General features: G+C 38.2%; 1 protein-coding gene across 1 annotated transcript; it reads left to right on the top strand.

The window, feature by feature from the left end:
* Window positions 1–8,372: 8,372 nt before the first annotated feature.
* Window positions 8,373–10,974, top strand: LOC116259091 (transcription factor MYB4-like). Its single transcript, XM_031636720.2, has 3 exons — window positions 8,373–8,602; window positions 9,559–9,688; window positions 10,186–10,974. Exons 1-3 carry the CDS (start codon window positions 8,461–8,463, stop codon window positions 10,823–10,825), a joined length of 912 nt encoding a protein of 303 aa, XP_031492580.1. The 5' UTR covers window positions 8,373–8,460; the 3' UTR covers window positions 10,826–10,974.
* Window positions 10,975–26,250: the final 15,276 nt, after the last annotated feature.

Below are 26,250 nucleotides of genomic sequence, written 5' to 3'. Positions count from 1 at the left end.
TTTCTGTCTAGCATGAAGAGAGTGGCGAGTGTCTTGTGCAAGAATTTAGTGAGTTTGTATGCTTACTTTCCTGAGCTGAAGTGTGAGAGTTTAATTGTGTGCTCAAGGGCAAGGACGTTGCGTGCGTGGGTGATGGTTCACTAAATGAGCTTGTTGAGCTGAGTTCTTATACTTCATTTTTGTAAGTTTTGTAAGTTTTATTATGACAAATAATGTAAGTATATTATTTAAATGTACTTGGTGTATTTAAGTCATCGTTTGTTGACATCATTTTGTGAACTATTAGTTTGGTAATTAAGTATTTCTTAAGTAAGTTTTGTTAAGTTTATTATTAAGAATTATTTTGAGCGTCGAGACTCTATCGATTTTTCTCTGCATAAATTGTTTGGGTTTGAATCTATGTTATATCCACTGTCCATATGTTCACCTACATGATTGAATTAACATTGAGTTATCCATTCCATTCATTTACTTTTTTTGGTAATTAAAATTGTTCTTTTATTTCTTCATTTTTTTCTTTCTTAATTAACCAACCGAACACATGATTAACTTTCCTTTTGTTCCCTTTTTTTTTCCTTCATCAGAACAGAACTACTGAAACCAAAAAGTAAGGACAGTTTGGTTCTACAAACTAAGTCGACTATAAAACTTCCTCATTGTACGTGTCAAATTCTAGCTTTTAAACGAGCCTACTTTTTATCTCAAATTCTCTGCTGGTTCATTAAAAAGAGTCGAGCTCAAGTCCTGTTTAACCAAGAGAGTTCGAGATCTAGCTCTACTTATTGAACATGGTAGCTGTCTCTACTCATATTGACAATGATCATCCGACCGGCATATGGTTCATTTTGCTGGAGCTCGGCAGCACAGCCGCTTCGGCAGATCACGAATCATTTGAATTCACGAAAGGACAAGCAATAAATAGATACATCGCTTTTCTTCTCCATCATCCATTCATTCTCTGCTTACTACAACGATCATAGTCCCTAAAAAGGAGCCAAGTGGAACTTAATGTCTTGGAAACCATGTTGAATACATTGGTCCAGTTCAAAATGTTTAATTTTTAGTTCTCCTGAAGTCACTTGCAGTCCAATCGTAGAGTCACTTGCAGTCCAATCGTAGAGAAGCTAATGTGGTGGGTGATTCAGCTCCTTTTATAGGTCATTTGTCAATAGCATTAAGTTTAGGCACCTGGCCGGGCTGCTTTTAGGTATCTGGTATCTTGTCCACCTAAAGCAACCTGGGCATGAAAAAAGGACATCGGGAGGTTATCGCCAGCCCTGGTAGACCCGATAAGTCCAGTGGGTTTGATAAATTTTTTTAATATTAATTTTATTAATTTATATATATATATAATATTTTATTATAATTAATTACAATTATATATTATTTTATATTTAAAATATATTTTATAACTTAATTGGGTCGAGCCCCGACTTGAGTTTCGGGTGTCGGGCCGGCCTGAGCCCAAGCTTAAGTAGAATTCCCACTCGAAGATGTGCACACTAACATGCAAGAGATGTATAACGACCGAAATACCCCTTACAAAGTGAAAAAGAGAAGGCTTTGAAAATAAGCCTTGTGTCGGGCCAGGCCGCCCCCGGGTACCCGATACCAGGCCCGACTCGGGCCCAGGCTCGGGCCTTGAAAATTTGCTTATCGGGCTAATATTATCGGGCCCGGTAACTAACGGGTCGGGCTCGGGCCTGCGACTGTAATGGTCGGGGGCCCGGGCAGCCCGATAATAAATTAATTTTTTTTTTCAAAAATAAATTTATGTTAGGGTTATTCGTTGTTCTTCATTCACGACTACTTCGCGCTGCCTTTGAATTTTCTTCTCATTTCCTTGTTGTTCTTCCTTTCTAAATCCATCACTTTCCTCACGATCGCTGCTATTTTCTCCCTCCCTCCCATCTTCATATCATCTTGTTGTTGCAACTTTGGTCTACCGCAATGGAGAAAGTGAGGAAGGACACGTCGACAGATATGCCCTCAAAGGTGGAGTTTTGGCTGCAGTGGGTGAAGAAGCCGCCAACGGAGGGATGAGAGATGACATTCATTCGCCCGCACCAGGGCACCACCAGGCCCTTGCCGCCGAAATCCTCCTTCACCAGCCAGTCCTGCTCACACAAGATCCACAGAAAGGGCACCTGCTTGCTCGGCCCTTCACGGCAGCAGGGTAAGCTAGAAAGTCAGGGGAGAAAGGGAACAGGTGTGACTCGGCCCGAAAAAGCCCGGCTCGACCCGTTAATAATCGGGCCGGGCCTCGGGCATAAATCAAAGCCAGAGACCCGATATTGCATGGGCCCGGACCGTTTAGAAATAGACCAGGCCTCGGGCAGGCCTGTTTTCAATACCAGGCTTTGATTTTATATTTTTATCGGGCTGGCCCGCTCCGGCCCGATACCCAGCCCTATTTAAAAAGGACAAAAATGAGATTGTAAAAAAGTAAAAAAAAAAAGGTACATTTCATCATAATAAATTTCTAAATACCCTCAACCTCTCTCCTATTTTGGAGGTGTATATTTGCTTTGTGTTGAGGGTTATGGACGCAACTAGATCTCCCGTAACCTATGCTACCACCTATTAAATTCTCCTGGTGATCATTCCCTCTCCTAAGTTGGTTGTATGCACTACATAAACAAATTGTACATCGGGCTGTATAATGATCAAAATATTCCTAACCAGTCAAAAGAGAGATCCATTGAGTTGAAAAAAAAAATAGTGAAAAAATAAAAAGTAAGATTTTTTTTCAAATCACCAAAATACCCCTACTTCTTTTTTTTTATTAAACTAACACATATTCATATCAGATATTCAATATCAGTTAAGTACATATTCATCTCAGATATTCAATATCAGTTAAGTAGTGATCAGGGTCTACCTAGGCCTCATCATAGGAGCATGCATGAACACGGCGAGAGTAGTCGAGCCAGGGCTGAAGGACTGGAACTACAAGATGAGCAGGGCATTGTGACAGCCAGGGAGGCTAAACCAGGACTTAGTGCACGAGCAGAGGGTGGCGAGGGCGGAGATGCAAAGGCTCTAGGTCCGAAAACATCCAGGGATGACCAGCAGTTGGGAGCAGATTCAACCAAGGAAGGTCAAATTGAAAGTCTCAGCTCCGATTTAGGTCTAGCCCATCCTAGTGTCGGTCTTGATCCAAGTCCTTAGCGGTGGTCTAGAATGAACCTAGGTAGATAGGGGCAATACGCCCAATTCCATATTCATTTGCTTATGCATTTTACTTCAAGTTGTGTGGGCCGAGATGGTTTGTATCTCTAATCATTTGTTTTGAGTTTAAGTGAACCGGTTCGATCCATCTGTGAACCGAGTCACTTAGGTTAGTATTTAAACTTTGTGTAATTTGGATTTCACATGCAATCATTAGAATTGAATTTCATTTGCCAAGTTTCTCTCTCTCTCTTCACGCCCCTCTCCCCTCACCTCTCTTTCTCCTCACGTCCCTCTTCCCCTCTCTCTCTCTCGTGTGCCCCTTCTTCACCTTCACCTCCCTCAAGTGTCAGCCTTGGCTGGCTACTTCCCTCACGCAAGCCTCTCCATAACCGGCGGTCAATCTTCTTCCTCTCCTTAGTTTCTTGTTCTTTTCCTCAACCCCTCGACCGGCGGCTTGGTGGCTGAAGAATCCAAAGTGTGCATCGGCCCTTGCATTTTCAACAGCTCACGGTTTCCCCACCCCAAATCCAGCATTCAAAGGTGCATTCTCCCTTGAACACCAAAGGAGAATAGAGGCCTGCATTGCTTTCGGGAAGGCTGCAACTTCCCTTGGTGGGCAGCATATGTCCATGTCAGCAATCTAAAGGTTAGTGCGTGAGATTTTAGAATTGAACCTGCGCAATGCCGTTGGACTATTTTGGGTTAAGATTCAACCAAAGGAGTGGCCTGATTCCCTCGAGTCACAGCCGAGAGTCTCAGACCAATTTCACGGTGGAAGCTTTCCCTAAACTAGTTCCTACAAGTCACAAGGGATTTCTTAGGTTTCCTGAACTATTCCTTGAAGCTTGCTTTCAATTGGTTAAAAAAGAAAGAAGAAAATTCAGTGAAAAGGGCAGAGAAGAAAAAGAAAAGATAGAAAAGAATCGCCCGCAAAAAAAAAAGAAAAAGAGAAAGAAATCCGTGCAATTCTGGCGTGCTTTGAGCAAGATTTGAGCCTGAATTAAGCTTGCCGGAAAACCTGCAAATTCCAGTCACCTTGGCCTTATTTCCGGTGACCTTTGGGCGTCTTCCAACAGTGGACCAATTCGCCCTTGTGCCAGCAATAGGGCAAACGCATCGATGCGATGCGGGTGCGACCTAGATTCGAACCCAAACTGCACCACGTTCATTTCAGTTTATTTTTTAGGTTTTTTATAATAAATTTGATATTATTAATATATTATAATAATAAATTAATAATAACAATAAATACTCTCACTGCACCGCCGCACCTAAATTTATTGAGATATGCCGCGTTGGCACCCCGCATCTTGGTGACATAAATGGTTACCCTCAAAATTTTAAAGGAGAAGGAAAAGCAAAATCTAAAAGGCCAGCGGTGGTGAATGCTGTGGAACGTGAAAATAAGTCATCAAAAGCTGTATTTTTAGCTGCCTCAAGCCTCCAACAAAGATTATGTGTTGTGCTTGACTATGGATGGCTATACTCAATTGAAACAACTACTAAAAGTAGAACCATCTCAGTGGCAAACTTTGCAGGTATGTCCCAAGTTCATGTTGACACCTGGATCATAGACAGTGGTGCCACTGACCACTTGTCTTCCTCTCTTGCTCTTATGACCAATGTGTCCAAGTTAACCTACATGTTTCCTATTAGATTGCCAGATAGCAGAACAATTCATGCATCACATGGTGGTGAGGTTATTCTTTCTCCGACTTTGACGGGTTTACTACTTACCAAATTTTAGATACAACTTGATCTCGGTAAGTAGACTGATCTCTAAAAATGATTGTTGTCTAACCTCCTCTTCTGATGGATGCTTGTTACAAGGCCAGACCTCCAGGACAATGACTGGTCTGGGTGAACTTAAGAATGGTTTGTTCTATTTCAATAATCTTAGTCCTATCGCTTGAGTCTTCAACAAAACCTATCCGAAATCTGGCACATGTGGCTGGGACATCCATCACACTCCAAGGACTGGTTGTTTTCTCAATATGACTCAAATATAAAGTTAGAAAAGACTTTATGTTATGTCTGCAATTCTGCAAAACAATCTAGATTACCATTTGGTTTAAGTACTTCTTATTATGTAAAGTCATTTAAGTTGCTCCATTGCAATCTTTGAGGACCTTACTCTCAAGCTACTCGATCAGGTGCTTATTATTTCTTGACCATTGTGGATGATTTTTCAAATGCTGTTTGGGTGTACCAAATGAAATATAAAAGTGAGACCAGTTGCTTGCTTAGAAATTTCATAGTCATGGTGGAAAAACCGTATGAAACTAAAGTTCTAAAAATCAGAACAGATAATCGAATGGAATTTTTTTCAAAAGATCTAAACAGTTTTCTCTCAGAAAATGAGATTATACATCAGCACACATGTCCTTATTCTCCTCAACAGAATGGGATTGTTGAGAGACGACATCGCTACATATTAAATGTAGCTCGACCTTTAAAATTTCAGTTGAGTGTTTCATCTTTTTGGGATGAATGCATCATAGCAACTGTCTACCTGATTAACCGAACACCTTCAAGTGTGTTGCAAAACAAGTCGCCACATGAAATGTTGTTCAATAAGAAACCATCCTTCTCTCACTTGAAGGTTTTTGGATGCCTGTGTTATGTGATAAAACTCTGTCCAAAGGATAAATTTGACACTAGAGCTTATCGATGTGTCTTTCTTGGTTATCTTACAAATCAAAAGGGTTACAAGGTGTATTGTCTGGAGACCAAAAGGTATCCAGTTAGTAGAGATGTAGTTTTTTATGGAAATGAATTTCCCTTCAAACAACAAATCTCCTGTGGTTCCTATTCCTGTAGATGATTGTCAAACTACAGAAAATATCAGTCTGGAGTTTGGATGTCTCAGCCCACCGAAATTCCAAATTATTGACCCAAATGTTGAAAACTGTCCACCAACAAGTCAAAACAATGATCAATCAAGCCCCATTGTTGAACTTGAAAATGTATCAACAGAACTAAACCCTTCTAATTATAAAAACTTGCATTCAAATCCAATTTTACTCTGAAGATCAACCAGAAAATCAAGACCATCAATCTTATTGAAAAATTATTATTGTGGAATAGCTCATGGAGAGTCATCAGATGCAGGATCGACTGGAAAAAAGCCTTCTACCAGGTATCCATTGTTCAATTCCCTCTCCTTTTCAAAATTTTCTCCATCACAAAAATCATTTCTCTTGAGTATCTCCCACATAGTAAAACCCACATCCTTTAATCAAGCTCAAGTAGATCCAAATTAGAAAAAGGTGATGGAGTCTGAAATTGAGGCATTGGAGGAAAACAACACTTGGAGTTTGGTGGAACCACCTGTAGATGCTTAACCTATTGGCTGCAAGTAGGTTTACAAGATTAAATACAAGGCCAACAGTGAAGTTGAAAGATTCAAGGCTAAATTAGTCGCCAAAGGGTATAGTCAAGTGAAAGGCATGGACTATTGTGAAACATTCACTCCAAGAATGGTCATAGTTCGATGCCTTTTCGCTGTAGCAGCAAAAAGAAACTAATTTTTGCATCAAATGGATGCCTATAACGCATTTTTGAATGATGACTTAAGTGAGAATATTTATGTGGAGCGACTTTCAGGTTATGGAACTGAAGGAGACACCAGAATTTGCAAACTAAACAAGTCTATCTACGGGCTAAAACAAGCCCCTAGAAACTGGCTTGCTAAACTAACCTCAGCTCTAAAGTCTTATGGTTTTGTTCAATCTCATGCTGATTACTCACTATTCACACTCACCATGGAGATTTCTAAGGGTGGGCATCGGGCCGGGCCGGGCCGGCCCGATAGCCCGGGTCTCGGCCTGGGCCCGGGCCGGCTCGGCCCATTTGAATTTAAAAATTATTTTTTTAATTATATAATATTTTTTAAAATGTAAAATATATTTAATAATACTAAATATATATTTTTAAAACAAAAAAATTAAAAAATATATATTTTTAATTTTATTGTCTTGCTAATATGCAGATAACCTCATAACAGCAGGAAATGAAAGAAGAAGTATTGAAAATTTTAAGGAATATATGCACAGTCAATTTCGAATGAAGGATTTGGGGGCTCTAAAATACTTTCTTGGTCTATCATTGTCTAAATCCAAGAAAGGTATCTTCTTGTCATAGAGAAAATATACATGTGATCTATTAGATGAATTTGGATTGTTGAATTAATAGCTACACTCACGACATTGGATGGTGAACCCCTCAAAGATCCAACTCGGTTTGGACGTCTGGTTGGACGTCTCATCTATCTGACATCAACAAGACCAGACATAGTTTTTGCAGTTCATTTGTTGAGTCGATTTATGCAGCAGCCAACTACTTTACATTATAATGCAGCACTGAGGGTTCTTAGATATTTGAAGTTGCATCTTGGCAATGGCATACTCCTTCCATCTGATGAAGACTACCAACTTGCAGCTTACTTTGATGCCGATTGGGGTGCCTGCATGGAAACAAGAAAATCTGTTACTGGTTACTGTATATTTTTGGGAGGAAGTTTAGTTTTCTGAAAAACTAGGAAGCAACCAACCATTTCTAGATCTTCTGCTGAGGCAAAATACAAATCAATGGTTGATACTTGTTGTGAAGTTACGTGGATTAAATTCCTATTAGCTGACTTGTAGGTTTGTCACTTCAAACCTGTTACATTATTATGTGATAATAAATCTGCCCTTCAAATTGCAGCAAATCCTGTTCAGCACGAAAACACACGAAACACATAGAATTGGACTGTCATCTTGTGTGTGATCTAGTTACTGCTGAGAAATTGTAGTTCAGTATATTGCTCACAAAATCAATCTGCAGATTTGTTTACCAAGTCAGTTTCTAATGGATCAACTTATTTTCTTAAGTGCCAAAGTGGGCACGTACAATCTACATGCTCCAGTTTGAAGAGGGGATGTTAAAGGGAGTGTGTTAAAAATCAGAATCGGTCCAGCATACCTGTATCAGCAGCTCATGTTAAAATCGTGTCTTAAAGGATATTTTTGTCAAGGAGATATTGTGCACGCTTGAGATATTTTTTGCCCATCGCCATCAATATTAGAGGAGTGGTGCTTCTAGTTATTTCTGCACTCTTGACAACTCTGTATAACAGAATTTGTTAGTGTTGTGTTATTGTGATTCTTTTTGTAACTATATGTATGTAATGAAATGAAATGAGGGTGTGCGCCTTTGGTTTTGCATCGGTTTCTTTCGTCTGTTTCTGCCCTGCTCTATTTTGTTCAGCACTGGTGAAGTCTGCACGCGAAGAGTGAAAAGAAGATGGCCAGCAGCTCGGGCAGCCATTGCATTAACCCTGCAGGCATCCGAAGGGGAGCTTGGAGCAAGGAAGAGGACGTGCTACTGCGAAGATGCTTCGAGAAGTACGGTGAAGGGAATTGGCACCTTGTTCCTTCAAGAGCAGGCATGGATACATAATGATATTCAACTCTCTCTTGGGATACATAATGATAACTCTTCTCTGCTTGTATTTTTTGGTAAAAGCCCATATACATTATTTGCATGCATCGTCGATATTTGCTGGGCCGGTTGTGGCTTCTGCCAAACCCATCAGTCTGCTATGCTACACATCCCCACTCATGTTGGAACTTGCTTCACTCTCCTTCAAGATCGGGTGATCCCCCACGCAGTCCATAAGTTTCTTCCATCTTCTTTCTCCTTTCTCTAGATCTCCGTGCGTCTTTCTTCTTCCGTCTTCTTCAAGCGTGGTGATTTAGTTATCCGACTATGGTTTTCAGCCCCAACAGATGCACCTCAGTAGGAGACAAGAGACGACCCGGGGCAGAGGCATTGTAGTAATTGTCCAAACGGACCGAAAACAAAAATTCTTAATGATATTTCTGAACAAATTTTTTCATTTACATATTGTCATATTATCATTTCTTAAAATTTTGGAAGTTTATACCTAATTCCTCTTCACCCCTGTATCTGGCGCCGTTCTCCAGCAATATGCCTATGATATCCTGGAATTCGGCATCTCGAACCTACTTCACATAGACTTTGTGGGTCGAGTAGTCGAGTATGCAAGTGCTTAATTCAATGAGATGTTCGCTAGTTCGCTGCCACTTCCTCGCGATTCAGACGATTCCATGCACATGATCTGGACGTTTCGTCTGATTCTTTCTTTCTTTTCTCTTTCTAATAATAAAGAAACGGAAACATACAACTTTTAACAGTACTAAAAGTCAAGAAAAGAGGGGTACACAAGCCGCATCACATGGCAGTACTGCATTCCTAGCAATATGCATGCCATGAACGAGCCATTGAACATGCGACACAGAAGTAAATTAAGCATGAAATACTGAAAAGATCAAGTACCGAATTGCTGCATATTGACTCAATCATATTAATGTTGATCAGGGCTGAACAGATGCCGTAAGAGCTGCAGATTGAGGTGGTTAAACTACCTTAGCCCCAACATCAACCGTGGCCCTTTTGCACCGGATGAGGATGATCTCATAATCAGAATGCAAAGGCTTCTCGGGAACAGGTGTCCACTTACACAACCAGTTCTCCTTGTTCCACATTCTCTGTCTGTTGCACGTCTTTAACCTCTCATTTCCCTTCACCTTCTCTGTGTTTCTATTTTACTTCCTAAGCATCCTAAGTTTGCCTCTCGTAAGATGGCTGCTTTACTCACTGTGCACAATTTCTAAAACCAATTTTGAAAAAGGCAAGAGGTGGGCATGAGTACTTTTGCACAGAAAATTCATCTAATTAAGGACGGGTCTTTAGTAATGGCAAGGGAAGAATTGAAGCCTGAGTATCAAGTTCTTTTACCTATTTCCTGTTCAAAATTTACTAGTTGGGGGGAAGATGCGCCTGACTATTAGGCAAAATTAAAGTACACTCAAATTCATAAAAGTTATATAAAGTTATCATTTTTTGTCTTGCGTCTCATTTATTTAATTAAAGACGAGCTTAGTCGATCAAAGGTAAGAATATTCTATTCTACTAACATTTTCTTACGAGCGTGTGATGAATAAGATGGTCGCTGATTGCTGGGAGAATGCTGGGAAGGACCGCCAACGACATAAAAAATCGATGGAACTCTCACTTGTGCAAGAAAATGGTGGCCCATCAACGGCCAAAGGAAGAGCCGCCAGTCCCTTCCGTTGTCGTCGTGAAGCCACAAGCTTACAGGCCTACTGTGAAAGCACCCCACTGGTTCAAGACGCAGCAGGTGCCCACAACAGAAGAGCCTGCAGACAACTTTACAGAAGAACAATTCTGCTTCTCTAGCTGGTTCGACCCATTCAGCATTCAAGGAAGGGTAGAAGTTGGAAGAGGAGGAGGAGGAGAACTCGAGGCACCTCATCAAACTGGAGAAGAAGCATTATTGCTTCCTGAAATATTGTTCGACTTAGATGGCAAAGAATTCCCTCTTCAAGCAACAACAGCTCCTACTCCAGCCGAACTTGAATGGCTTCCCGAAATATTGCTCGACTTAGATGGGAGAGAGTTGCCTCATCAAGCGACAACTGGTCCTACAGATCAGGGGGAACTTGAATGGGACAAGTTATTGTCAGATCCGGAGTTTTGGAGCACTTTCGACATTAGTGGTAGAACCACAGGTGCAGAGGCCCCTTCCGACTTGCCAAAAGATGATGATGATCCTGCGATATGAAGAACAAAAACGCTTGTTGAAAAAGAACAGGGGGCTCGCCCTTTAGATATCTCTACAACAATCTTGGACTCTTTGCATTGACGTCCGGTTTGAGGAATGATGAAAATGATAGTCATGCATCATTAAGACAAGTCGTTATGTTGCAATTCTTAAGAAAAATGATGCAAAGAAGATCACGATGAATGAGGAGATTACGAAGATAATCTCGATAATAATATTAATGCTGCAATCACAAAGGAAATTGATAAAACCGTCTACCATAATCAGATACAGATTTAATGCTAGTAATAATGATTTTGCAACCATTCTAAGGACCAAGTCAGTAGCATATAAACATTGAATGGGTGTCTCACTATCGGTTAAGATCCTAACTCGCTCCAATTCTAAATTTACTCAGCCGATCTATATCCGAATCATTTAAAGTTTAAACTCCTACTTCACAGATCCAACTCGGGAGATGGCCACTGTGCCTTATTTGCATCAACTTTATAGCGTCGGTGGATATATGGTAGTAATAATAGTAGTTAATTTCTTTTCTTAGAAGACGAATAAGGATATGGACGGATTACCAAACCCTGAATTTGGTTATAAGATATGACTTAGGAAGCGACACACATTTCTATTAGTTTGGGTTTTATGCAGCAAAACAGGAAAATAAGAGAAAGAAAGGGGCAGAGGATCGATGAAATAACAGTTTCCAGGAAGTAGAGAAGATTAGAATCTTATGTAAAAGAAACCTTTGATATGTTCTCACACAAATCAAGAAAATTATACATAATTTTTTTTATTCGCATCGTATAGTGACCATGCAGGGGAATTCTCGTCCAACCTTGCTGTTTGAATAAAAGAGGCGCTAGAATTTTACATTGTCATGGAGGCAGCTACAAGCGTTACAGGTTAAACTAGCGCGACCAACTTTTCCGGGCCGTGAGGATAGTTTTCCCATCATATATATACAAATTTGGTTTCTTAAGTGATTAAAAGCTTGATCATGAACATTGCCAAACAGATTAGTTTGGCCGATCTTCAGCTATCTTTAAATCGCTTTACTTATAATTGATTACGCAATTACCATATTCATTTGTTTATCAAGGGTGACGCATCTCTGCGCTAGAACTAGTCACCAACCGCAGACCAAAAGACCTTCAGTTGGTAAAATCTTGTAGCTCACTCCTGCCCACCTGTAAGCCCTCCAAGTTTTCATCACTTACCAAGGCAAAGTGGGATCTGGAAGAAGTATACCCAGAAAATATTGTCCACGAAAAGACTGTCCCGTTGAAATTGGTTTTATTTTCCTATTTGACAGAAAATGGCCGTGTGGCCGTGTGAAAAAACTGCATGACTTCAGACGTGGAGGAGCCTTAATCTTCATTGCGAATAGGGGTGTCATTATGGAGGAGGCTAAGCCTTAATCTTCATTGCGAATAGGGGTGTCATTATGGAGGAGGCTAAGTAGAGCAGTTCTTGTCCCTCCTTCTTCCCATATTCTCTCTCTTTATTCTTGTAGATAGGGTGCTTCTTGTTCCTAAATTTTGTTATATATTTTCAGCTCTTTTCTTTCTCTCTCTCTTTGTGTCGACACACACACACACATATATATATATATATATATATATATATATATATATATATAAGCGATTTTTTTAAAAAACATAGTTTAGTTACTTCAAATATGCAAGCAATATCTTGAAAATATTGTTTATTTGGGAAAAAAGTATGAACCTTAAACATAATATTTTTCAAATATATAGCTGAGCAAAAGGATGCTCCCAATAGTAAATTTAACATATGGGAAGGCTTTGGTGGCTCTGCCACTTCGTATTTTATATTTAATGGCATAATGATTCTTGAAATAAGACATTAATTTAATGAGAGCGTCAAATGTAATTAATGATCTTCATTTTTAAGTTGATCAAATATGCAAAGAAAGCGATAGGTATTGAATAGCTCTTTAATTCAAGTAGTTAAAGTTCTTATGGTTCGGCTTCCAACTAGAGAGACGATGAAGCTGAAGAAAATTAACTTTTCCTACAATACATCAGGTCTCCTTTTTTGGTAAAAGGATGGTGAAAAAGAAAAAGAAAAAGAAAAGAAAGAAATTTCTTGTACATGGTTCAGCTTGCCCAAACAGCCTACATTTATGCGAAAGTACTACTATGTGTCTCTTTCTCGTTTGATTTACTCCCTATTTATATGCGAACATATATCTGCATGTTCCAAATCTCATCTGGAACGGACTGATATGATTTTCAAGAGAAAGCGTAATAAACATTATCTAGAAGACCATAACAAAACATAAAACTTTCGTAGTATTTTTGCATTATTTGCAGATGCTAACATATGTAGCATGAACCGTAAGACTGTCCTCGAAGGAAGGAATTGACGTGTAACGGCATCTAATTTCTAGCCGATCGATTTACAGTTTACAGTCAACTTAGTTCGAGGAACCAAAGTATCAATAAACTCTTTGGTTGCTGTATATACACGTGAAATGAAATCGATCTTCCTTGTTCGTTTCCTCTGGTTTGTTTTCAAATTTGTGTCAGTAGCACTTCACAGAGGAGACTTATTGCCTTTTGGTGTACCATTGATTCCTATTAGCTCTGAAGATAGAGATTCAACGTAAGGTAAATTCATTAAGGAGAAGATTTTTTTATTTCGGAGTACTCACTATTGATGCAGTATTTTTTGGTTGCTTGACTTATTGATTACCAGACATGCAAAATATCGTTTTTCTATTGTTAATCTTGAAAAATTCTTTCTTTATAATCACTCAATTATTGGTTACTTACTCTTCTCAGCAATCAAACTGTCACAATCTTTAGACATTATTATCACATCAGTTATATCAAAAAGTGCAACAGCGACACTATACATATTAATAGAAAAATATGTTTGTCTATTTCGTCAAAATAAAGACGAATTTAAAATTTCTTACATGTCCAAAAAGAAGTAGGTTAGTGCCAAGCATCACTGCATGGGCACCCCATATTATACAGTCACATCACTGGTCGCACCTTGGCCGAAAGTAAAATTGGTTTCTAATTCTTTGCTTTTGTTTAAACTTTACAAGAACTGATATGGAATATAGATGACCTATGTCATACCAATTGAACAAAAGGAACCAAAAAAGCTAGACAAAACTTCTTTTTTCTTTTTCGTGACCAGGATGGCAGCAGAAAAAGAAATTTGAATGTCGTGTTACTGCAATTAATTAAGATTTTATTCTTCAATTTCATCAACATTTCCTTTTCAAATATCTTAGACTCGCCCTTTACAGGCATTAGTTCTTCTATTAAATAATTATCCACTGTTCAAGCGAATCTGGCTATATAGGCCATCCCCATGTATGAAATTTCATGCATTATTTTAATAATGACAAAACATACTTGTGATTAATAAAAAAAAAACTTTTTGTAACACAAAAACGAAAACGGTAAAAAGAAAATTTAAAGATTCGATAAAGGTAAAATTTGTTATCCTGTATATGCATATATTATGACCAATATACCCCTCTAAGCAGTAAACAAAAGGTTTTCCTTTTTTTGTCTCGCTTATAGCACTATTTCATTATCTAATAAATATTTGATTATCTTATAAACATTATCTCATACTTATGTTTAGAGTTATTTCACTTTCTCATAAATATTTTTTTATCTAATAAAAATTATTTCATACTTATGTTTACCGTTATCTCATACATCCGTTTATTATCTCATTATCTCATAAATCTTTTACTATCCAATAAACATTATCTCATACTTATGTTTAACGTTATCTCATAATCTCATAAATTATTTATTATCTCATAAACATTATCTCATACTTATTTGTTATTTTATACTTATTTATAATCTCATGCACATGTATATGCAACGTTTAGGCATAAAAGTAAATAGACATATTGATAGTAAGGTTCACATCTAGTGTATGCTCGTTATGTGTACAGATTGACATACAGAACTTGACCTCTTATACAAGCTAACATAAGGTACTTGTAAGTTGACTTGGTTAGTAATGAAACGAATTTGTTACCCCATGTCACAACTGAATGATAAGTAAAACTTTGTAAACTAGAATAGTTCAGAAAGTTAACTTTTGAATCCTTACAGACTTCGATATGTTTTTCAAATAACAATATCATTTTTCGATTTATTCTCATATTGACATGAACTGCGGGTGGTTAACTTCTGCAAATGGTTTGTTATAGTTTATCATCCAGATATATCTTTGTTTTTCTCCATGTTTTGAGTCTTCTAGTCGTGTGCAAACACCCACTACGATTAACGACAAGGCTGCTCTCAAGGTTCTACCTTAACAAAGGACTGGAGGACTGGACAGTAGGCGGCTGGAACTTAGTTAAGGACTGGACAGTAGGCGGCTGGAACTTAGTTAAGAACTGGACTGTAGGCGGCTGGAACTTGGGGGTGGATAGTAGTACACAATTTGAAGTGCAGTGCTGGTGTATACATCTGATACCGACGTCGCTCTATACCTTGAGGAAGTGGCAAAGTCACATGGGTGCTGGTGTGAGCTTCACAAAGCTTGTTTAATTTTATGTTAATGCTTTGATGTATTTGGTAGTTAATTTATATATTTATATAAGTGCTCCTAAAAAGAACTAAAGATATTGAATTAGTGTCCCCCTAGCCAAAATTTCTAGCTTCGCTAGTGCTTAAGGGTGAGGAAAGTGGGGGGAATTTCGGTTTTTTTTTCCTGGTGGGATTAGCCTCTCACTTACCTAAAAAAAAAAGAATAAAAGAATCCAAGTCAATGCATACAATTGAAGGCCTTACTAACACATTTACAAGTGCTACATTCATCAGCTGCGAAGTAAATCGAAGTTTTACTGTGACAGCAAACAGCTCTGCATATTTTATCGGATACCATATTTCATGAGCGCACAAAACATATCAATACCTGCTGTCATTTGTTTTTGGCGATTTAACCAAAGGTGGTATAACTAAAGCGTCACCTGTTCCTTCTCGTCACCAAACGGCTAACCTGGCCTGTTCACCAAACTGAGCGCACGAGAGCGGTACTTTACAATTTGAGAGTTAGCAATTCAAATTAAATCAGCATGGAAATACCAAGGTTGTAGCAATAACATAATTAGTTAATGCAGATCATGAAAGTATCTATTCCATTATAAAAGTCTACCTCGTAGACTGCACTGATTGGTTTAGCCTGATACAGAACAAATTATCAATACATGATACTGGCTCATTTCTGATTGGTTAGTTGCTCCATCCTGTTCTTTCTAGAACGCTCCGTTCTTTTCTCAAGTGTATATAAGAAAATGAGATCATAATTGTAAAGTGTGTCATAAATAAATTTCTTACTCTGTCCTGTGTTTCTTCTTCTCCCCACTCTGTTTTTACACCTTACCCTGTTTTGCCGCCACAACAAATTATATATATATATATATATATATATATATATATATATATATATATATATATATATATATATATATATATATAAAATAGTGTGTGTGCCAAACATAGGAAAAGTTTTTTTTCTTGAAAAAAAATATATTTTTTATCCTCAATTAAAGGCTCTCGGCAATGAGAGATGTTATTTCATGCTACTGTTGCACTAATATTAGATAGGCTATCGTAAAGCAACCTACAGTTAAGTCTCCTAGATCAATAATTCCTGTTTTACATTCCTCACAAAACAAAGAATTTTCATTGGCATGTTTCCTTATCGTTCCATATAGCAAGCTTTATATGGAAATTAAATAAAAAAGCTCGAATTCTAAAGTGGCTAGGGTTAGATGATCTGGGGTTATGAACATGGACACATTCTTCATTTTTCTCTTACCATTTGTTCTGTGCATATAAGGATGGGAAACGAGCCAAACAACTTAACTGCATATGGCATGCTTGTTAGATCATATACCAAGTTAACCGTTTACTGATGTGAAAATTTATTGGTCTAGTAAGAGTCAATTTTAACTGATGTTGTGCAAAACGTTAGTGAATCATTAGTGACATCTACTATGCTCTGATGGTTAATAGAAACGTCATTACAAGTTTTGCGGATGTTTTGCCCAATTTACTACGTGTCAGTAAAGACCTTTTTCTTGTGATATATCAAATGTGCCGTTGATACTGAATGCCGTATGTCAAATTTTTAAATATTGTAAGGCTTCTTTTTGTTGCGTTTAAAAGTAAAAAATATTAAAACTGTAGTAATTGCCCCACCCGCCTCCTACTCGTCATCCGCTGCAGCAATTGCATGGGAGCAAGTTCCAGCCCCATGCAATCACGTGCGAAAAACAACTGAAAAACGAAAGGCTTGTCCGCTGTATGTAACGGTGGACTTGGGCAGACTCGATGGATCGAGTAGTCTCTTCGATCGAATCCAGCTCTTTTTACATGAAAAGAGTGAAGCTTACAGGATTTTTCTTGGAATAAAGACAAACCAAATTGCTTTTGGATTACTGGGCTGCAAGATGCAGTTTCATCCGTTCTGCTATGTAGAGTCCACCGGATGTAAAAGGACATTGAACGATCGGCAACTACCGGCCGACAAATTAAATGCATGACCGCAGATATATGACGAACCACCTCGCGTAGTTTAATTGGCTCCAGCGCCCTGATTCTTTCTACTACATAATAAACTGGAAAAACATATGCATCCAAACAAATCATAAGTAAAAAAAAATAACAGGTATGTTTACAAGATTTTACTGAAAATAACATAAGACTGCAGACGCAAGGGCGTGAGCTTCGACTTGTGCCAAATTGGCAGTTCATTCATACCAAGTTCAGCGGACCCTATCTTAGTAAGATATTAACGAGATGAGCACAAGTTTGTTCAAAGAGACTAGCTATCTAGTGAGACAAAGATCAACGGTCTTGCGTCCCATGCACTCAAGCTGGTTAAGTATACACCCAAGTGCACGAAAAATTGGTGCACAGTGGTGGCAATGATCAAAATACTTCTATTGAAATAAAAACAAAACTTTTTAAAAAAAGTAAAAAAGGATTGTGAAAAAGTAAAAATTGTCTAGTTTCTTTATAAAAAATTTCAAAAGGTCTCTCATCCCCCTTTGGTGCATACTTGTTGCGTGTACACCTCTGTTCTGTTTGCCCAACTATTGCTCTCGTTATTCTACCCAACAAAAACTTAAAAGTTTCGATTCAGTCAAAATATATATTTATACATATGATTGCATCGAACTGCATGGCACGACATCCAAACAAAAAAACGGCGATATATGTATATTTATATATATACACTCTGATCGTGTCCATCATTTGGTTGATAATGATATGGCATATATATCGTATAAGTCTGTCGGGATGATATGGTGATATTATTCACGACAGCTGCGGTTGTCAAATGCACTCTGTTTTCTGGGTTGTTCATACACTCTATTTTCTGGACTGTTTACCTTCGGCCGGCAACAACAGCTGTTCATGTAGTGCAACAAGTTTGTGTTTAATATGTTTTCATTGTATATTTTCTGTTTATGAATAAAGTTGTATCTTATTTTCTGCTTTCGGTTTATAGGTTGAGTTCCTGCATAGAGGTGAGAAGTGGAGGTGGGATTTTTACAGAAGTGTTGCTCCTTATATATCCTCCAGGATATTGGCGGCAAATGTACTGCATCATCCATCCATACATGTTATCCATCACTAAATCAATAATTCATACCGACAGAGTAGTTACGTAACAATAGTATTGATAGAGAGTATGTGGCTCTGAAAATAGTATTGACGCAGCCCATGTGGTCCGTAGGATTATACCTTTTCACATGAAGGATTAATTTTTTAGTTATTTATCCACTCACCATCCATAGAACAGAGTGAATGATGATAAATGCTAGTTAAAAAATATTCCAGCTTAAAGTTGCCATAGAACTGCCGTAGTTTTCATTCCTCTCTCTCTCTCTCTCTCTCTCTCTGAATGTATGAGAGAGAGAGAGAGAGAACTGCCGATGTGTGATATTTACGCTAGCAGGTCTAACATGCCTAGGTGGGTACTCCTGGAGAACATTGTAGCCACATAAAGGAAGAATAACAGTAGGGTAAAAAGGAAGGCCTTAATTCCTGGAAGGACGACCGATCGGAGTAGTCCCACCCACCTTGTTCTCGTGTTGTTCCGCTCCACCAATGACAAAGAAGCGGACCCAGCCCCGCCTGACCGATCATATGCCAAGAACAACTGAAAGATGAACAACTTGTCCGCTGTAGATAATGGTGGACAGGTGGAGCACTGACCACCCGATCGACCAAGCAATCCCCTTCTTCCTGCCGGAACACGGCCACGACCGATGAGACTCTTCGGCCACCATCGGCGGATCGACCCCCAGCTTCTTTTTCACACGAAAAGACCGAAGCTTTCAGGATTTTTCTTAGATTGAAGATTACAAATCAAATCGGTTTTGGATTTTAAAGGATTGCAAGCAAACACAGATGCACTTTCCTCAATTTGGATATGTAAAATTCACCATATTTGAAGGAAAGACAACTTCTCGGGAACAGGTGCCCACTTACACACATGATGCATGATGCATCAACACCCCAAGTGCTGTTTTCTATAAATTCAGCAGCGTATAAGCGAATGCGAAGTCATAAATTCTATAACCCAAAACCAAAATCATGCAAAGGAACATGTTAGATGTTTTGAAGTTTTAAAACTTAACCCTCTTTTAATTATCAGATTATAAAACGTCATCCAGGCATTGAAATTTTAATTTTTCATTTCTATGTTTTAATATACTATACGTCCACCTACATTATTAGATTTATTGCGTGTGTGAGTGTGTGTGTGTACACCAAGGTGCTCATCTGTTTTAGCCTTTTCAAATTTAGCCTATGCCTTCATTTTGCATGTCCCTTAAAATAAAACCAACTTTATATTCAAGGCCATTGTTTGTGATAATTTCTCATAATGTTGTGACCAGTTCCACTAATGTAGTGCATGCCATGTTAAACATATCTTTGCGTCGCCTTTTTTCTTAATTGAAAGCCATAGGTTTCACCTATATAATTTTTTAAAAAATGTTTAAAACCTTTACATTGCATAATTTTCAGGTTTGACTATAGTTTTTTTCATCGCAAAAGAAAAATATATAGAAAATTAATTTTGTATGCCTACGAAGTTTGATGACATAGAAGTGAAGATCCCACAGTGAAAATTGGTGATTATTAAGGATGCTCAAATTCGAAGTATTTATCATTTAGTTTCTGCGATTATTGTGCTTAATTTGTGTTCTAAATTCAAATTAAAATTCAAACCTGAGCTTCTCGTTCTTATTAATTCTTTGAAAAGAAAGAATATATTCTTTTTGACATTTTCTAATTGCATGCTTGTGATGATCAATAAGATTGTCGCTAATTGCTGGGAGGATTGTTGGGAGGACATCCAATGATATAAAGAATCGGTGGAACTCTCTCACTTACACAAAAAAAAAATGGTGGCTCTTCAACCGCCAAAGGAAGAGCCCCACAGTCCCTTCCTTTGCCGTCGTGAAACCACAAAATCACCGGCTAACTGTGAAAGCATGCCACTGGTTCAAGGCCAAGGTTCAGACGGCAGAACCCCCTTCACCATCAGGCAATTTTCGCGATGAACACTTCTGGTTCTCCAGCTGGTTCGACCCGAAGGGCACTCAAGGAGGAGGAGGAGGAGGAGGAGTTGGAAGAAGAGGAGGAGAAGAACTCGGTGCACCTCATGAAACTGGACAAGAATTGTCATTGCTTCCTGAAATATTGCTTGAGGCAGATGACAAAGAATTCCCTCTTCAAGCAACAACAGGTCCTACAGAGTCCGAACTTGAATAGGAAAACTTATCGCTTGATATGGAATTTTGGAACTCATTAGACATTAATGGGGGAGCCATATTGGAGCCAGGCGAGGCAGAAGCCTATCCTGACCTGCCAAAGTTTTAAAATGTATGTACAATGTACATGTATGTTGTGGCCCCTCAAATGGAATGCTATATGCAATGTATGTTTCTATTTTTGTTATGTTTGTTATTCAAACAGTTTCAAAAAGAATTACATTAATAAGAATTCCAAAATAACAAATTTCTGGCAAGCCACTGAGTATAGTTCATGTTAAATCGCTATTCCATAACACGAATGAATGTCAGTTTTGCTTTGTTATAAAGCATCAATATTGTTATAAGAATCCGCCTGAGTCGGCCGATTCAAGCCAAATTGGCGGCAACCTGACTCAATTAGGTGGCAATTTTTTAAGCTATTTTTGAATATTTCAATCACTTTTAACTAATTTCAATGTGACAAGAATTTTCTCGTGTTGATTTAATTTTATGTGGTTTTCACTTGTTTTATTTGTTTTTCTATTTGGTGGGTTCGCTGATTAATTGCCAGGCCACCAAATTAATTGGAAGCTTCACTGATTGATTGACATTTCGAGAACATATTTATATCGAGTTAACTTGTTTGGATGGAGGGAAATGGGGAGGGATGACGATGAAAAGGAAGAAAATGCGGAGAAAGGAATGGAGAGGAAATGAAAGAGAGAAAAGAAAAAAGATGATTGTAAAACTCGTTTGGATATAAATGAAATGAAACACAACGAGCAACCCTTTTCCTTTCCGTTTCTTGGAGGGATTGAATTTACATTGAGTTATCCATTCCATTCATTTAATTTTCTTGGTAACTAAATATGGTTTTTTATTTATTCATTTCCTTCTTTCTTAATTAACCAACCAAACACATGATTGACTACTCTTTCCCTCCATCCAAGCAGACTCTAAATGCTAGTGGAACTGTTCATCAGCAAAGGCCGTACTCATGTCGCCCATTAAATTCTGATGGTGATCACTCCCTCTCCTAAGTTGGTTATGCACCACACAAAAAATTGTACATGGAGCTGAGCTGTATAATGATGAGAATATCCCCGGTCTTATGGATATGTATATGAAAAATTGGGATCCTGAAAGTGCAAGATTGCTATTTGATGCAGTGTCTGAAAAAGATGATGTTTCCTTCAATACCATGATATCATGGTTGTGGAAGAAATGGGGATGGCAAATTCCATACTTCCCTTTCCTTCAATACCATGATATCAGGTCCCTCTACTTCCCTTTCTTTTGTGCGCACCACCGTGGTGCATGCAACTCACTCACTTTGTAGCTCCTTTTCTCAATGTGGTGGCATAGATGTACGTAGGCTGGTGATGGCCGCTGCCCACACACCAGTCAATCGAAATTTTATTTTAAAACACTTAAATGACGTGACACTGATTCAAAAATTATAATGTTTGCCGACGCTAGATTTAGGCTGGTGACATGGGCCTCCCTCAACCAAGAATCCTAGCTCTGCCATTGTCCCGATGCATCCGTCCTGTTTTGTGTTGATGAGGAATAAGTCATTTACTTTCGAGAGCATGGCACGTGCAGTCTATTGGGAACTGTACCGTGTTTGTCTTGTCCACATGGGCAGCTCAACATTTGGTTTGAGCACTCAACATGGACCGAATTTTCTTTCTCAAAAATTTATGGAGGGATGAAGCACTTGATTAAATTGTTTACTTCCTGTTTCCCTGATCTTAGATTTACTCCTAGCAACCTACGTTGGCGAAGGCCGAAAAATGAATAATGAATAACTTGTACAGCCTTGAATAATGAATAACTTGTACAGCCTTGCACCTGACCACGGGTCTATGCGCATGACAGGTACCGATCTTTCAGAAGACACATGTGCTCCCTTATCTAACATCTTGTAAACAAAAAAACTCACCTTGGGGGGAAAATATTCATTAGTAAACAATCATGCCCTGAACCAAATTCTTTTTGTAGTTCAGTTCCATGATTTCTTTTCTTTTACAACTAATTCAGCTGAATTACTGATTTGGCCGATTCTTTAAATGAATGGTTTGACCGGCTAGTTATTATAATAAGATTAAATTTTGACCGTCTCAGTTATTGGTATTTGGTAACAGGCCAGTAAATTTGATGTACAAATGTAGTTTTCTTTTTTTTTTAAAGGGTTATAGTGCATAAAGCCGTCGACCTTTTTAGAACTTGGGTTCAAACCTTGAGGTGGTCGTCAATGGGCTCTTCCTCTATATGGTAATATATTTAGAAGCTAGTTTTGTGAACCTTAAAAAAGGTGGACATATGAGAGGCAGCAGTGGCCTTTTTTAAAGATGGTAAAAAAACCTCTCAAAAAAAAATAAATTTACTTATAGGTGACCACGAAACCTTTTCCCTACTATCAACAAAAAAAAAAAAAAAAAAAAGATTCGTCACTACCTAAAACATTGTGCCCTAGACCACCCTAAAGAGCAAAGCGAGTAGAGCATCCCCTACAAACACGTGACTCATAAAAGGGAAAACAGTAGCCCCAACCACCTCGTGCCCGTTTGCCTCATGCAATCAATGCAACCATAAGTTGCAAACGGGAAAAAGTTATCAGAGTGGATGAGTGAGTGGGGGAGGAAATGTACCTCTTCCAAACACAAAAAAAAAAAAAAGGATGAGAAGTCCATGAATGCCATCAATCGAGTCGTCGACTTCTTCTAGCTGACACTGTTACATTCACGTAGCCTTGAAGGTCTCCTAAGAAGTCATACTATTATGGTCTTTAGGCTGCGTCAAGTTGTGACCCCTGTGAAAATTGAACCATCGTTTCGACCAGTTATGCTAAGTCTCTTTCAGTACACTGGTAACAAGACAGTCTTTACTGACAGTTGAGGACGTTGGCAATAACCAAAATATACCCACTCCAGGCTGGTTACTTGTAGACTCACATGCAGAAGTGTAAAATGACCAAAATACTACTCATGAATTGAAAAGAAAAAATGAAGGCTTTGAAAAGGACAAAAATGAGATTGAAAAAAAGTAAAAAATAAAAAATAAAAGGCACACTTGATCATCAAAAAATTCTAAAATACCCTCAACATCTCTGGTTTTTTGGAGGTGTATATTTGCTGCATATTGAGGGTTGTGGATGCAACTCAATCTCTCGTCACCTATGCAGTAGTAACCCACCTCATGTCACCTATTAAATTCTGATTGTCATCACTTCCTCTCCTAAGTTGGATATATTCACCACACAAAAATTTGTATATCGGGCTGGATAATAATGATCAAAATATTCCTCGTCAGTAAAAAGGGAGCTCCATTGAGTTGAAAAAAAATGGTAATGAAAAAATAAAAAGTAAAAAACACTTAATTTAAAAAAAATCTCCAAAATACTCCTACTTCCCTTTTTTTATTGAATAACACGAATCCATCTCAGATATTCAATATCAGTTAAGTCGTGCGATCAATTTGTAATAAGTGAAAAAGTTTTTGTTCTCCCTTATCTTACATCTTGAAAAAAAAAAAATCTCACCCATGGGGGAAAGGTATTCATTGATAAACAAACATGTCTAAACCAAATTCTTTTAAGATTAAATTTCAACCGTATCAGTTATTTTGGTAACAGGCCACTAAATTTGATGTACAAATTTAGTAATTTTTATTTCGAAGGACTATAGTGCGTTGGGTAGCAAGGCTGTCGACCTTTTTTTAAGAACTTGTGCTCAAATCTTGAGGTGGTAGTGAATGAGCTCTTTCTCTCAATCGTAATAAATTTTAAAGCAAGTGCCATGAACCTTAAAAAAAAAGGTGGGCGCAGGAGAGCAGTGGCCTCTTTTAAACATCATGGTAAAAAAACTCTCGACAAATGAAAAAACAAAAAAAAAAAATAGTTATTTTATGGATAGACAACCGAAAACTTTTCCTTACGATCAACCAAAAGTTAATAATAAAAAAAAAGGGCTTTGTCACTACCTAGAACACAGTGCCCTTGGCCACCGAGTGGGGCATACCCTACAAACGTGTGATTCATAAAATGGAAAACAGTAGCCCCAACCACCGTTTGCCTCGTGCGGACCACAAGTTGCAAAGGAAAAAGTTATGAGAGTGGACGAGTGGGTGGGGGGAAACAAATGTAGCTAGGCAAACAGATAAAAAAAAAAAAGGAGGGATAAGAAGTCCATGATATAATTGCTGGGGTCGTGCTCAATTGAACCATCAATGGAGTTGTCGACTTCTTCTAACTGATACTGCTCCATGGCCTTAAGGTCCCCTAGGAAGCCAGACTATCCTAGTCTTGGGCTGCGTTAGCGGTTAGGTTGCGGTATGAAAATTGAACTATTCGGGTTATTGTTAAAGTGAATAGATTTGTCATTTTTTAAAATTTCTCTCTGATTCGATTCAAAATCGTGGTGCAACTTGTATCTCTCTTTGTTCTAGTCATGGAAGAGATGGAACAAATCATAAAATGGGTTTTTGTTCAAGAATGAAATCTTATTGGAACTGTCCATATTAGGTTCATCCTTCGAAACCATATCTGATGAAACAGGATGAATTGAGACAGTATTTTGTTAAAGTTTGACTAGTTACGCTAAGGCCCTTTCACTACTCAGCGCACTTCATTCGATTTGGCTTATGTAAAATCCACCGGATGTGAAAGGACAAACAAACGACAGATACGTACCCATCAAAATTAAATATACAAAGGAAGATGACTAACTACTTCTTTGACTAATCCTTCATGCCATACATAAATTAAAAATGGAGACATCGTTCCATACAAATATTACTATATGAGGTCATCACTCTACTAATGGAAAACAACATTCAAGCAATTATTCCTAGATCTTTCTTCCTTGCAGTTTCCTTTCATGGTTAAAATACATATTGAATCGAGAACAAAGAAAGTAAGCATATAGAATTGATTGTGCTGGTCAACTTGCCAACAAACTTCTCCCATATTTTCTTATTAAACCAAAAAACGCCATCTAAACTTAAATTCATATTATGTAAATCTTCAAGCACGAAAGCTAACTTAGATCATTTTTCTCAACATAGGAAAAGTGAAGCACCTAAGGTACTTCTGATATTAATGTTGAAAATGAGCCATGGCTTTTCATGGTTAATTGAAAGGTTGCATTAAGCGTTGTTTTTTTTTGTCAAGTTTGGTGTAAAGTAGCCAGGCGAGGAAAATATTTTTCCAACATAAGTCATGAACCCATTTTCTTCAATTTGCTTCAAAGGAAGAGACGTGGGTAGGATCAATTTGCTTCAAAGCCTCAGACTAATATAGAAATATAGTTGTGTGTCGGTTAATTTAGATACCCAAATTGGACTGCGTAAACTGTAAAAGTTAGACATCTAGACGGTCCAACTTTGCATTGATATAGTAATATTTTCGTACATTCAGAATAACGGAGATCACATCTCGCGGCAGAGTGCAGACAAACAAAAAAGCTTTTTTAATAGAAAATGATAGGCGTTCTCTTTGCTTCTGCTTCCTTCCTCGTGCAATGGCACAGCAGCATGCAGCAGCAGGAGAGCGAGGCTGACTTGCATAGACTAAGAAATATAGGGTGGAACGACTGGTGAACGTCAAGTAGCTGGCGCTGATAAGGGCCGAAATTTTGGTGTT

The sequence above is a fragment of the Nymphaea colorata genome, chromosome 8 (assembly GCF_008831285.2).
Source record: "Nymphaea colorata isolate Beijing-Zhang1983 chromosome 8, ASM883128v2, whole genome shotgun sequence".
Taxonomy (NCBI): Eukaryota; Viridiplantae; Streptophyta; class Magnoliopsida; order Nymphaeales; family Nymphaeaceae; genus Nymphaea; species Nymphaea colorata.
The sequence above is the reverse complement of the archived record's forward strand: the minus strand, read 5'-3'. Positions and strand labels throughout refer to the sequence as shown.